At 33.9% G+C, this 15,879-nt stretch overlaps 1 protein-coding gene across 1 annotated transcript in view; it reads right to left on the minus strand.

The window, feature by feature from the left end:
• Positions 1 to 15,879, minus strand: part of EFCAB3 (EF-hand calcium binding domain 3) — a 494,329-nt gene that overhangs the window by 361,994 nt on the left and 116,456 nt on the right. The window contains exons 28-33 of the mRNA XM_070561747.1: positions 13,957 to 14,028; positions 8,126 to 8,269; positions 7,150 to 7,221; positions 5,349 to 5,492; positions 4,913 to 4,984; positions 475 to 537 (exon numbers count right to left, since the gene is read on the minus strand). Coding sequence (XP_070417848.1) covers positions 475 to 537; positions 4,913 to 4,984; positions 5,349 to 5,492; positions 7,150 to 7,221; positions 8,126 to 8,269; positions 13,957 to 14,028 — 567 coding nt within the window. The remainder of the gene's footprint in view (positions 1 to 474; positions 538 to 4,912; positions 4,985 to 5,348; positions 5,493 to 7,149; positions 7,222 to 8,125; positions 8,270 to 13,956; positions 14,029 to 15,879) is intronic.

A 15,879-nucleotide genomic window follows, 5' to 3' on the forward strand; every position in this document is an offset into this window, starting at 1 on the left:
GAAAGGTCACTCTGCTTTCCTACTATATTATAATCTTCTGAAGGACCGAAATCATGTCTTATTAAATTCTATAGTCTCAGTGTCTGGCAGAGTATATAGAACATAGGGGGACCTTAAAAATGCCTGTTGAATCAGTGATAGAGGAAGGGATGCCAAAGTATTCCTATAAATATAAATTTAGATCAAAAGCACTAAAATAGCCAATACATATCCTTGTTTCTTCTGTACTACCCAAATGAAGCTCTTGGAAACCATAAAATTTATTCCCAAGGATGGCAACCTAAAGCATGACATTTAAGCTAATTTTTTTTTATTACTTTTTATCATTTGCCATGGTTCTTTCTATATGAATTTCATATCTAAGAAGTTTTCATTTATAAAAGGACTTCTCAGAAGACAGAACTATGTGGGCCATGTCTACGTATATGTCACCTTTAATTGACAGGTCCTTCAGAATCTCACAAAATTCTTTACCTGACATCTCCATCCTCATGTTTCCTAGGAAGGTGTCTAGATTGCTGTCATCAATCCTATTTCCTAGGAAAAAACAGAAATGACAAAAGCCATGAGAATGGGAAATAGTAATAATTTTCAATTATGAAAAATCTTCCTATATCTTCATATTGTTATAGTCAATTTCAGCGTGAAAAGGAGAGGCTTTTTGATGTGTATTCAGATGCACGCTTTAAGTTATTCTATCAGAAACAGAAATACGTTCTTTTTATCATTTTACAGGGAATATGGCTATAAAGTACAGGAACATTTAACATAGTATAGCCCATATGATACTGGACATGAAGTATTACCCACTGATACTGAGGAAACAGTTAGAAGGCAATATTTGACATGTGGCAAATAAAGTGTCATGTAGCCACAGAATGGGGAATCAATTTTCAGCTTGTACTCTGAGGAGGAAGTGATTTTTTTTTTCCAAAATGATAAATTCAGTATTCTCTGCCAGTCAATTCATCAGGAAGACATAACCATCACAAATGCAGATGCACTGAATAAGAGAGTCTAAAAATACATAAAACAAAATTGACAAAATTTAAGGAAGAAATAGAAAATATAACAATCATAATAGAAATTTTAGTACCTCTCTCTCAACAATTGATGGAATAACTAAAAAAAGTCAGTACAAACAGATGATTGAGGAAGCTATCAACCACCTTTACCTAATTCATATTTATAACATACTATACTCTTCAAGTGCAGAATACACATTTTCAACTGCACAGAGTACATTTACCAAAATGGACCATATACTGGGCCATAAAACAAATACCAAGAAATTGAAAAACATTGAAATCATAAAGCATCTTTTCTCTGACCATAACGTAATTAAATTACAAGTCACAATTAAAAAAAACTAAGAAAACTCCAAATATTTAGAAATTAAATGACACACTTCCAAATAGTCCATGGATCAGAGATGAAAGCACAAAGGACATTAAAACATATCTCAAACTAAATTATAATTAAAATAAAACATAACATTTATTGGATGCAGCTAAGGTAGTGTTTGGCAAGAAGTTTACAGGTCTGCATGGTTATATTAGAAAAGAAGAGAGACCAAAGTTTCCGCCTTAAGAAGCTAGAAAAAGAGTGAAGTAGATCCAAAGTCAGTAAAAGGAAAGAAATAACAAAGATAAAAGCAGAAATCAACAAAATACAAAACAGATAAAATATAGAGAAAATTATCAAAGCCAAAAATTGGTTCTTTGAGAAGATTAGCAGAATTGATGAAGCCCAAGAAGGACTGGTCAAGGAAAAAAAGAGAAAACAGAAACTGCCAATCTCAGGAATATAAGAGGGTAATCACAATAGACTGTACAAACATAAACAAGATAATAAGAGAATATTATGAACAAATTTATGCCAACAAATGTGACAAATTAGATGAAATAGAAAAATTCTTGAAAAATACAGGTTACCAAAACTGACAAGATGGCATAGAAAACATGAATAGTCCTATATCTGGTAAAGTGATTTCATAATTAAAAACCTTTCCACAGAGAAAATTCCACGCCCAAATGGTCTTACTGTTGAATTCTACCAAATAGTTAAGGGAAAAAAAAATTTCCAAACTTACACAAACTTTTTCAGAAAATAAATAAGGAGGTAACACTTCTAACTCATTTTGAGGCCAATATTACCCTGAAACCAAAACTTAGACAAAGGCATCACAGGAAAACTATAGACCACTATCTCTCATGAACATAAACACAAAAATTTAGCAAAACATTGTCAACTTGAATCCAGCAATATGTGAAAAGGGCAATACCATGCCCAAGTGAAGTTTCTCCAGGCACTACGAGATTGGTTTAACATTTGACAATCATTATAATTCACCATATCAACAGAATAATGGAGAAAAATAATATGATTATCGTAAAAGATAGGAAAAGAATTTTACTAAATTCAACAACCATTTATAATAAATGTTGCAGTAAATTGGAAAGAGTAAGGGAAATTCCTCAAACTGGGCCTTTAATTAAAAAAACCTACATCTAACCTACCTAATGGTAAAAACCTGAATGTTTTATCCCTAAGATCAGAATAAAGTAAGATGCTCATTCTCAACACTCCTATTTAACGTTAGAATGGAGGTGCTAGCCAATAAAATAAGGTAAGAATAAGAAAAAGAAATAAAAGGCATAGGGAATTGGAAGAAAGAAGTAAAACTGTGTCTATCTCCAGATTACATAATTATTTACATAAAAAATTCTAAAGAATTTACAAAATACCAGGGCTAATAAGAAAATTTAGCAAAGCCACAGGGTACAAGGGTAATATACATAAATAGATTCTATTTTATCATATTAGCAGCAAACAATTTTTCAATTTTATTCTTCAACATAGTGTCTCCAAATTGTCTTGTGAAGTCACAGGAAAATTAATATGTGTGATACAAAAGTTTCTGTACCATCTTGAAGTTAGCCTTGGAAAATGAGCGAGAAAGTGAAGATAATAGGATTGAGAATGGTGATGGGGGCTTCAACCATAACTAAATATTTTAATTTCTTTTAAAAATAAACAAAGGTCCAAATACAATGTAAGAAACTGTTAAAATGTGCCAAATCTACTATTTTCTACACTTTTCCGTGTGTTTGAAATATTTCATAATTTATCATTTCTAAAATTATCAAAATAAGACAAAAAATAAAAAGAGTTCTGTGATCTAGAAGAATCAGGGTCTGCTATATATCAACTATATCAAACTCTTAAACATACAAAGTCTCTAATAGTCTGGAAGTAGAGAAATTTGCTTGTTTTCTACTTCAGTGTTTTCCAAATTTAGCCACAGAACTCTTTTTTTTCTTTATAACATACCATTTAATATCCCATGGGCCAGCATTCACAGATAGCAGTTTTTGAGACACTGCTTCATAATTTATACCCAATTACTTTCCAAAATAATTTGAAGAATTATTCAATGAAAAATTAATATATTTAAAATAGAATTAAAAATTCAAAAACACATTAGAACAAGGTAGTAAATAACAAACAAAGCCAACACAGTTACAGTGATTAAATATTAAAGTTAGGTCTGAACTTTCTGGTAGCTAAGACACAAAGGGGAATTCAGGTTATCATCTACACAAAAAAGCACACTGGTCTTTGGGAGAGAGAAGGTGTTTTCTGATATTAAATTTCAAGAGACATTTCTCATATTCACCACTAAATAACATAATGGACGATCTCTTCAGGAGATACAGCACACTTTGATATGGTTGTTTTTAATGCCAGTTCTCAAAAACAGATGAGGTATATTATTAAGAAATTGCCCCAAATAAGGCATTTCTACAAAACATCTCTTCATAAATATTTTTGGTTTGTCAAAGCTATACATGTGTGCCTATCCAAAAGTAGGTGGAAATAGTCAAAGAAGTAAACCTTCAGCTTCTGAAACAACAGAGGGCATTTAAAAATGTACAATACAAAGTGATCTGGAAGTGAATATAGTTTTGGCTTGAAGTTAGAATTATTCTTCTCACCTAAATATGCAAAATATAAAACATTACTTCCTTTTCAATACCATAGAGGCAAGAAAGGGCAGCTCATCACAGAACCCAGAGGCCTGAGATTACATAAATACTATGCAAACCAAAAGAAGAAAAGGGTCCTTAACATTATGCTTGACAAATGTTGTACTAAAATTAAACTTTGAGTTAGTGTATAAAGAGAGATTGAAAAAAAGTGGAGCCCAGACAAAGAAATAACCAAAGAAAACAAAGTTCAAATAACAAAAAAAGAGAAGAAAAATTCTCCCAACGATGAGAATAAGGGTTTTCACCAGTTTTTTTTTTTCTCCCCAAATCCCCCCAGTACATAGTTGTATATTTTTTAGTTGTGGGTCCTTCTAGTTGTGGCATGTTGGACACTGCCTCAGCATGGCCTGATGAGCGGTGCCATGTCCCCACCCAGGACCCAAAACAGCAAAACCCTGGGCCACCAAAGTGGAGCGTGTGAACTTGACTACTCGGCCACGGGGCTGGCCCCTCACCAGTTTCTTAATGAAGAATTATAAATCAATATCAGGAACCCACTGTTTATCATATGTTAATATGTCTCATACAATTACACTTTAGTTAAAGTAGAGTAATTTGCAAATAACCTAATTCCAAGTGTTAGTTCAGTCATTTTTAACTAATATTATTACCTTCATAAGATCCTTAGGGAAACATAATCACAGTCAAGACTAGGCAGAAGAGGTAACCAGTACTCCCCATAAAGATCATGGTCTTTTTTAGTTGTGCTGCACGTTTGACATGCATGGAATAAAGACATTAGAAAATTCTGCCAGTGTTAAATCAGTTTAAGACCGTCTCAAAAGCTATGTGGCGTTTTCCCAAGAGATCTACAACACATGTCATTACCTATCTTCATTCAACTGAAAATTCTTACTCACTTTCAAGTAGAGATGAAAATTCTGAATTGACCAAATTGCCCATAAACTCTTCTAAATTTACTGTCCCATCCTCTGAAAGAAAAATGCATGTCAGGGAACATGGAAAAGGTAACTGATCAAAGATAAGAGATAGGCGATTATAGTATAATTGCTATACTGAAAAACAACTTATAGATTTGGCCTTGAAATATTGTTAAAGATACATATTCAATCATAAAGACAGATTCACATGTATCATTCAGACACATACAGACTTATCCCCTATAGATCCTCCTTTGTATGATGCTCCTGAAAATAACTAGAACTCAACTGGGAAATAAGTAGAAAAAAGCCTTCGATAATCCATGAAGCAGAAAACCCTTTAAGGATTCTTGAAAAGTTCAAACAGATGCATGTCAGCTAAGATAAAGAATACCTAGAAACATTAAATACTCACCTGTGAGAGCCACATTCTTCAATGCTCTTTCAATCACATCTTGTGGTAATGGAACTCCTATACTTTTCATCATGGAGCCTAGGTCATCAGGATTGGCCACATTTTTCCTAATGGAGACCAGAACTTTCAAGAGGTTGTCTATTTCTATATTCAAAAAAATATACAATGTATGAAGATTTAAAAAACACTCAAATATCAATAGTAGGTCATGAACAATAATAATAATAACAATAACAACTACTACTATTACCACTTATTGAGTATTCAGTCTGAGCTTGCTAGGCACCTTGCCAAGTGCTTTACATACGCCATCTCATTTAATCCCACAAAAATTCTGTGAGGTTGGTACCAATATTTCCCTTATTTAACAGATAAGGAAACCTAGCCTTAGAGAGGCTATTCTGTCTAAGCATACACAGCTACTAAATGTGAAGTCAATTTTTAAGCCCAGGGTGTCTGATTTCATAGGCAGAATATTTAACCATGATGCTAACCAAGTCATTGCAGATATTTATACTTGAGATTTAAGAATGATTACATAAAAAGAAATCTCAGAACATCTGCTTATACTTCTCTTTATCATATCTGAAGCTGGAAATTCCACTAAAGCTACGTTAACTAATTGTAAAAGTAATTCTCTTGTCAAACATTGGATAACTGGTCATAGATCGATGTGACTATTCTCAATTTTTCTTCATTCATCGGATACTTGTATGTACCAACACACACACATAAAAATGACCCCAAATAATGGAGAGATTGGCACTGCTATATCAATACCACAAAAAGGTATTATTTATTTTTGAAAGCATCACGTATAAATTATTCATTCAAGTAAGAAAAAATCTTTAAATTTTGTATTATGATAAACACTATCATATCATAAACATTAACCCTGTAACAGATTTGCTTATAAACCACATTATCTAGGAGAGTTTTTATAGGCCTTATTTAGAAAACAAAGGATTAAGGACAAAATAGTTGGTCAATTGAAAAAACATACCATTTTGGCCACATCCTAAACACCCAGGCTCTAGAGAACAACTTCATTTTGTACCTACCTAAATTAAGCCTTTTGAATTTAGTTCAGTTTCAGTTTTGGAAAGAGTCTAGAAGAAATTAAGCCATTTCAATTAATCTCAAGAATATGGGCTGCTCCAAGGAGACTGAGGGAATTGAAAATAGTTGTGAATTTACTAACCTAGGCTCATTTAGCCTAAACTTCAAGAAAACCCAGTAGTTCCACAGGCTTCTCTAGCAGATGAAGATGCCAGTTAACTGAAGACATTAAAACTAGATTACATCCAATGTCTCATGGCTAAGGTAGTAGAGTAATGGGAAGAATACCACAGAGGAAGTCTACATGTTTCAACATGTTCCTATATGTTTTAATAGTTAATTTTCTCATGATAAAAATGATAAAATCACATTTTAATAAAGGGATAATAAAATAGAAAAAGAGGAAGGAACACTGTTCTTATTCCCACAGGATTTCAGTAAAATGACCAAGACATGGCCAACTGATGGCAGCCATCTTGGATCACAAACTTGGATACTAGAATGAATCATCCAGATAGATTTTGTATATTTACCCCTTTTTGAGTGATGGAAAAATATACTATAATCTAGAAAATATAAGTCAAGAAAAGGTCAGGGCTAGGATCCCCTATTGATTCCTCATCCAAAGTAGATTTGTTATACATATGATGTGGTTTACAGCATTAGAAAACTGCACAAATGAATACAATCAAAACTAAACAATTCGACTCAAAATTTTTATTGTTAAAAACTTCTGACTCACTTGAACCTTTTGTAAAATATGGCGTTTGCATCAACCTAGTCAGGCAATCTTTTAAGTCCACTTTCCCTTCATCTGAAAATGAAACATAAAGGAATGAATGGCCTTTGGTCCAAAGATACAAAAGAATGAGGTCAGAAAATATGCATGCCTACTAAACTTTCAAAACCAATGTTAGTCCTATGTTTTTCTAACTTTGATTCTCCTAAACACCTCTCAGACTAACTATGAAAAAGAATATGATTATGATGACCCTGGTGGTCTTTTTCATTGTAAAGCCAATGAGTATTTTACGTATTTTACACATACCTTAACCAGCTGGGACCATTGTTTTGGTATGTTTTCTCTCTGATATGATATTCTTTTAATTTTTCAGCATTACAAGTCCTACTATAACTACCTACGTTTTCATGGAAGACAATTTATCCACTAGAAGATAAGTGCCATAAACCAAACTCAACCATACTATCTAAAGAAGACTGTATATACTTATAAACAAAGATATATTAATTAAGGAAACGTGCGATCTTTTGCTTTCTATCAGTCATACTTGGAACTTAAGAAGAAAAAGACCACCACAAGGCTCTGCAAGTAAGCTAAACATCCCACTGGTAGGATTCCAAAAACATCAGTGTAGCCCTTTGAGGACTGTGAGGAAATTAAACTGGTAGTGTGAATCACCATACTAAGGCTTAGGCTTTTGTTTCATAGGCTTGAGACAGCTTCACAGCTCCTGATCAATAAGAACCCATGATTCAAACCTCAGGAGGCAAAATGGGAAGAAGAGAGGAAGATAATACTTCCTTAGGATAACTCAATATAAGGATAATCCAAAACAAATTCTTACTCAAGCCTAATAAAGAAAATCTAATGTTGTTAAACTCATTACATTTGATTCCTAATTACTCAGCTCTGTGGATTTACGAATGAAAGTAAACACAAGTTTTATATGTAATAAATAACTCAGAAAAGGAAATACCATCAACAGAAACGGATGTGAGCACCTCCTGTAATTCTTCCTCTGGAAAATAAATCCCCAGGCCTTGCAATACAGCTTTTACATCATCAACATCAATTTTTTCATGGGTGACTTTGTCTAAGGCCTTTGCAAGTTCACTAACCTCTATCAAGAGAAAATATTTTCAGTTTAGATACATAATCAAAATAATTAAACTATAATTCAAAAAACTAGTATAGATACCTAGCATTTTTTCTTTAAAAATGATACAGCGTTCACCTTAAGTATTCTCTTGATGTACGTATTTAACTCTCATTTCACATATACATATAAAGCAGACAACCAATTATAAGGCAAACTCATAGGAGGAATTCAACTTTGATATCTTTCTACCTCTATCCATCCATCTCTGCTTCCCATGCTTCTGATATCCTTTCCTCATGTGTCCAGTGTTCTCTCCACTGCTTCCTAGTTAGTGCCACCTCAATTTGTCTCTTCCCAATCCTTCACTAAAATTTAAATCATCTTATACTGACTCTCTTTTACTTAGGGCTGAGAACATTGGTGTACATGGTAACAGCTAATTAATCTGCTAATAGAATTGGTTTTTTAAAAAATAATTGGAAACTAATGCTAGTGTAAGGGAGAGTTTTATTCCCATGTCAGTCTCCGTTGTATTTAATAACAAACACTTTAATAGTGGCCTAATATAGGTAATACCTTGGTACAAAAAAATGTCTTAATGGTTGGAATTTATGATGCTGTGAAAGATCTTAGAGAAATTTTCTTTTAGAGAGATTAACCATACATCATATCACTTTACAGAAGCAGTTATTTATTCTATCTAGGGAAAAGCCATATTTATCATATAATAATATGGTCAATCTGGATGTAGTACTTTGGGACCTGGATTTATAACCTCTTACTATGATGACTGAACTTCCTAGGTACAAAGTATGCTGACGCAGCTTTTGTATTCAGGTAAAAGTTTTATGCCTAGAAAAAGACATCTAGAAACATGGTAGCTATAGGGTAGTCAGTAATTCCATTATGTATTTGGAGAATAACCTAAACTCAGCCATACTGTAATTTGCAATGTTATAAAGGAGGTATTTTATCATTCCAAATTTGGGCGTTCCCAAATCTATTCTGCAACATGAACCCTTTCCACTTAACTATTCCCCACAGACATCAGATTTATTCTCACATATGTCCTTCGGGCATGCTGGTCTTCTCATCTAGAAAGTATATTTAAATCCTCTCCCTACCTTATCCTCAATCCAGCAGTCAGTTCAAAGTCCACCTGCTCCTTCAAGCTTCCCCAGATTATCATAGTTCATTCTGATATACCATTATATATAATAATGGTATAATATCATTATATATATAAGGTATATTCTCATTATACCTTAATAACTGTAGGTCTTATAGCTGGTGTCATATGATCTAGTATGTATACTATTTTCTAAAGGTAAGTCTTTTTTCTCCAGTTTCACTATAAGCACCTTACGAAAAAGAACCTTGTGCTATATTATAATACTTTCACAATCTCTACTGTGCACAACAAATGTACTAACTAAATATCTGTTACTCAATTACGGACTGTTCAGCCTTTTTCCTCTTTTGTTCCCTTATTGTTTCCATTCCTCCACACTATTGTCAAGTCTACCTACTATTCTGTTTCCCTCCATTCTTTACTATTGAGCTTCTCAAATGAGTGGTCTATATTAGTTGCCCCTATTTCATCACCCAATCTCTATTTTTTAAGCCCCTACAACTCTCCTGGAATGAAACTACTTTATATTTGACTAGTCTTTTATAATTTATGAAGTACTTTTACGTGTGTTCATTTGATCTCCACAAAAAAATCCTGCGAAATACATAGGACAGGTACTATTATCTAGAGCTAGACATATATATATTTTACAGTTAGATTAAGTGACTTGCCCATGATCATAATCAGGAAAATATCAGGCTACAGCTGAAACATTCTGATTCAGAGTACAATGCTTTTGGTATTACAAATAATAGCAAATAACCTCTCAACTTCCTTCTTTCCCAAATCCAATAATCTCAGCCTTCACTGTCCCCTGGACAATTTGGGTAGCTGACTATCCACCCTTATTTCTTAATTAAACTTCTTCCCTCCAATTACAGAATTAGTACACGCTGTGAGCTTAATGCTGAAATCATAGAAAGCACATAAAAGAAAAAAAGGAGAGAAAACACTCAAAACTCCATCACCCAAAGATAATCCCTGACAGCATTTTTGGTATGTGTCTTTCCAACATTTTTACATTTTAATGGAGTTTAGTCTTAATTCTCTTTAATGGCAAGCTTTGTTTCACTTAGCAAATTATCCTGAACATTTTCCCTTGTCAACATATTATTCTACAAGTATCATTTCTAGTGACTGTATAGTATTCCACTGCATGGCTATATCCTATCTTTCTAAACCAAAACTCAATTGCTATCATAAATGGGATCCTTATGATGAGTCTTTTTAGGCATACATCTTTTCACTAATTTTTTTTCTTAAAATAAATTTCTAATGTCAAATGGGATGCATACTTTTAAGGCCTTTGAAATGCAATCTCAAATCCCCAGAAGGATTGTCTCAATTTACACATATACCCACAGTGAAAAGAAAAACGGTCATTTCATCACATCTTTTCCAACTCCAACTTCTCTATTCTCCTCTTATTATTTTCTGGAAGAGCTTTAAAATCATACTGTCAATCCTCCCCTCAAACATTTCCCCCCACAAAACAACTCTTTAGGAATTGTATTACATTTATAAATAATTTAAAGAGAAGTGACTTCAGTATAATATGTGAAACTTACTCCATAAAATGATATGTTCTCCATTTATTTAAACATTTTTCAGCTATCAGCTTATGACAATGACTTTCAAATGTTTCTATTCCTGAAGTCTCAACCAAATTTTGATTCATATCTCTAACTGCTTCCAGCGGAAAGAGCTCAAACTTTGACATTTAAAGACCTGGTTTAAATTCTGGCTGCACATGTTCCATGTCCATAGGCAAGTGACTTATACCATGCACAGTCCTTCTCACTTTACCTTAAGGAGATTAGAGTTAACTCAAAGATTAATAAAACAATCAAAGTGATGAAATTGACTAAACAGATTAAGAATCTAGGCTAGAAGGCTTTGGTCTTTGCTTTTTCCTCTCTGTACTGTCGCCGAGATTTATTTATCCTGACTTTTTTGCAACTGTTTACCTCCATGAGGTAATTGTGTGGCCAAATTACATCTCCAACTCTCCCAAATTTCTATTTTCTGTATATTCTCTGAGGTACCATCATTGGTACAAACTTGAAATAAATATGTTTCAAACTGGATTCATTCCTTCATTCACCTTACTTGGAAACTGTAACCTTTCAATCTTTAATTTCTGTTTCTCTCTAACCTCAGTCACCATGACCAGTTTTTTCCCCTTTTTAGCATCTCTCTCACTCATATTTTTCTTACAAGTCCCATACTTACTACCGTTGTCCAGATCTTCATCTCCTCAAGCCTAGAGTATTTCCAAAATTTTCTAAATACTATTAAAAACCACTCTTTCCCTCTCTCAATCCAATTTCACACAGCAGATAGAGTAACTTAAAATTGATCATGTCACTCCATTGTACTTCCATTACACTTTGAATTAGATTCAAATTCTTTACCTTTACTTTTATTAAGACCTTGAATAATCTGGTCCATGCCTGTCACTCCAGCATTGTCTTTTGCCAGCTTCTCCTTTTCTCACTAGACTCCAGCCACAGTGGTCTTTCAGTTTCTTAAACAAATACACTATTTCCTACCCTAAGACCGTTCACAGCCTCTTCCTTCTCTGTGGAAGACTCTTCTTCCAACTCTTCTAGTAGCTGATTTCTTCTCATCCTTTAGGTTTCAGCCTAAATGTCACAACTCAGAGCATGCTTCCCTGGCCATCCTATCTAAATTAAGTCACTGCACCTTAATTCTCTACCTCATCCTTGCACAGTTTCTCCTTAACACTTAGCACAATTTGTAGTTATTTGTTTGTTCATCTGTCTTTTTTCACTAAGATCTCTGGGGTCAGAGACCACATATTTACCTATCTTGCTTACCAGAACAATGAAACTCACTTCTTGAATGAATGAACTGAATAAATGGTCTTCCTGCTTCTAGTGTCTCCTCAATCCAATCCACTGTTAAATCAATCTTTAGAGCTTAGCACCTAACACTCTCTTGCCCAAAAAGCATATTGAGACCTAACTGTTTTGAGCCTAACATTTAATATCCCCTCCAATCTAGACCCACCAATTATCTCTTGTTCCTCATGTTTCAAATCCTGACTGCCTCTCCGATCTTTTCTTCCCTTCCAATCTCTCAGTCTCAATGTTTTCTTGCCTTTCCTCTCCCTACCTAAATGCTACCATTCTTTCAAAGCCTTCCTCCATTTTTTCATAGGAATTTCACCTTCACTTGAATTCCTTATAAATATGTATCATTCATTTGATCTTGTAGTATATTAGTTATATTTTTATGTAAATAGCCTGTATTTTCATCTAGACTTTAAGATTCTCATGGCCTAACTTTGTGTCATGAATATTTTTGTGTCCAATATATGTGCATTATGTGTGATTGTGATAATATTTACCTGTAAGTTATAGTATAAAATTAATCTTTAAACTAAACCATTAAATCATAATGCACTAAAAAAAAAATCTCTGCACTTGGAGTCCAATACTTGCTTGCTGTGGGCTTCTAAGTAAGGTACAATCTTTTTGAGCTTCATTTTTCTCTTTCTTTATTATAAGACACCTACTTAACAGAGTAATCATAAAGAAAAAATGATGTGAACCAAATTATGTAAAAGTACTTGGTGAATCAAACACTATACAAATGTATTATTATTTTCCAGTCAAGTATTATGATGTTGTTTAAAACCAAACAAATAAGATACATCTATAGAAACCGTGAAATAAAACTATACACATTTTTTCCCCTAAGGTACTTTTTATACTGAAAATAAAAGTTGGAGAAAAGTTTTGTTAAGGTCATGAAACATTAGGCTGTTAACTCATTTCTAAAGTGAATTACAACTTTTCAAAATTATACTCAAAAGTTAGGGAGATATTTCATAGAGGGCAGCCATCACACAATGCCACAAAATATTTCTTGGTGCCAAAATAAAAAAAACAAAGATTCAAGTAAGAGAATTCACATATTCTCTATGCAACTGTAAAAAGGAATAAGAAAGCTCTTTATGTTCTGATATGAACAAATATCCAAAATATATTGTTAAATGAAGAAAAGATCAAGGATACAGAAACAATGCATACATTATGCTTCCACTTATGTAAAAAGTGTATGGAGGGAGAATATACATATTCATATTTTCTTGAGTGTTCATAAAAATCTCTAACTACTACCTACATAAGAAACTAAATACAGTGGTTAGTTATTTGGAGGAAAGTGGTGGGAACTGGATGACTAGAAGACCAGGGAGGAGGGAGATTTTCACATAAACACGTTTTTATTTATGATCTGTGTGAACGTATTATCTAACCCAAAACCTTAACTTTACTAATTAAAACATTTTTAAGGTCACATAGTTTGGCATCCTTCTTGAAGACATCTTATTTGCTTCAATTATGAACTTATAAGTAATGTTAAAAACTAGACTTAAGAGAACATAGTGAGCTCTCCTTCATCTAAACTCCTGAAACACTAAATGTATACTACTCATTTAATCTAGTAGCACATTAGTTATATTTTTATGTAAGTGGCCCATCACTTTTAATTTACGGTAAATATTTTCTATATTCTAAATGTGTATAAAACTTCCAATTATTCTCACCTCTAAAATCTTGAAAACGCTTATTGCTCTTCAGCGCTAAAAGGGCAGTCTTTAGGGAAACATTTCCCTTCTCTGTAAAGACAAAAACAGTACAAAGATAAATTAATAAATTCAAGAAACATAAAGGACTTCCACAGTGAGCTAAACGTGGTTCACTTACTGCCCCTAAAGCATCTTAAGATAGCCTCCGTCTATGCACTTCTGTCCAGGATGCTGCTCACTTCTCTATCCGTCCAAATCCTAGTTTGCCAAGACACCCTCCCCTGAGCCTATATCCCCCTCTAACTACTGCTTTTTCCTTTTCCTTTCCTTCACAACCTAATTTCTAGAAATAAATGTTTTTCTTCATCATATCTTCATGCACATCATCTTAAATTGCTGCTATCTGGCTTTCATCTCCCCTGAAATTGCTTTTACCGAGTTCACCAGTTAACTATTTACTGCCGAACTAATGAACACATTTTTTTGGTCTTAGCACCTTCCTCCTTCAAACTCTTTTTTTCACCTTTGTTTTATTGATATAGGTTTTTCTTGGTTTCCCTCCTACCATTCTGGTTGCCTCTTCTTAATGTCCTTTATAAACTATTTTATCTCCACCATTACCTAAACGTCAGCATGCCTCAGTGTTTCTGTTCTTAGCCCTTTTCTCATTACCCTCTGTAAACGTTTCCTGAACTCTCCTGTAACTACTAACTGTAGGTTGACAACTCCCAAGTTTCTGTATCCAGCCTAGACCACCGCCTACCGCACATCTCCAACTCTATGTCCACAGGCACCACAAACACAGTATCTTAAGCAGAAATCCTCATCTGTACACTAAAACTTGATCCTCCTCCTGTATTCCGTATCTTATTAAAAGGCATCACCATTAAATAATGCAGAAATTTGTTACTCATCCTCAATTCCTCTCCCTTTGCCTTCCTTAACTTAATCAAACAATGATGAAGCTCTGCCTCCTAGATCTCATATCTGTTCCCTTCTTTCTATCCCTAGAGCCAATACCTTAGTTCAACACTCATAATTTTTAACGTGGACTACTGCATGCCTTCTAAAATGTCTCCTTGCTTCCAATCTTGCCCTCCTTCAGTCCTTTCTTGTCACTGCTATCAGAATATCCATCATAAAGTGCAAAATCAATCACGCCACTTTTCAACTTTGAATTCTTCAATGACTCCCTTGAGACTTTGAGATAAAGTTCAAACTCTGTTGCTCAGAAAAAAACAAAAACAAAAACAAAATCCTTCTTGATCTGCTTTTGACTATATGGCCACTTCATTTCCCTCTCTCTCCTACTATGCACCACTAAGTCAATGGTCAAACTTTGATTCACATCAACATGAACTACAAAGTTTGTTGAAAAATACACACATACACACACACGTACCTTGGTCCTGATGCAGATATTCTGAAGCAAGAGATCCAGAATGAGGTCAAAGCATCTGGGTTTTTAACAAATTTCCTAGGTAATTCTGATGTAAATCAGTCTAAGATCCACCAGTGGGTAAGTCTTACTGGAGTACTTAAAGAGTTTCTTGATTTTTCCATGAACTTTGTTCATCTATACTTTGCACATACTGAGCATTCCCTCCGAACTCCTTCCAGTCCCCTTCCCTGGGCTCACAATTCTCGGCTAGTTCCTACTCATGTTTCAGAACTCAACTGCACTGTCATCTCTTCCAGGAAGTCTCTTCTGACTACCCCATCTAACCCTGTTTTAGTTAGGTATCTATTGTATATGTTCCCATAACACCCTATGTTTACCTCTGTCACAGTATTTAACAATTGGTATTCTCATTGTTAGCTCAATAGATTGTAAGCTCTTTTATCTTTATATATTTAGTGCCTAGCAAGCAATAGGTGTTCAACAAACTTTCAGTGAATGAATGAAATAGCTCTCCCCTGAATTATTAAACAGCTCAGTAT

This window comes from Equus przewalskii, chromosome 10 (assembly GCF_037783145.1).
Source record: "Equus przewalskii isolate Varuska chromosome 10, EquPr2, whole genome shotgun sequence".
Taxonomy (NCBI): domain Eukaryota; kingdom Metazoa; phylum Chordata; class Mammalia; order Perissodactyla; family Equidae; genus Equus; species Equus przewalskii.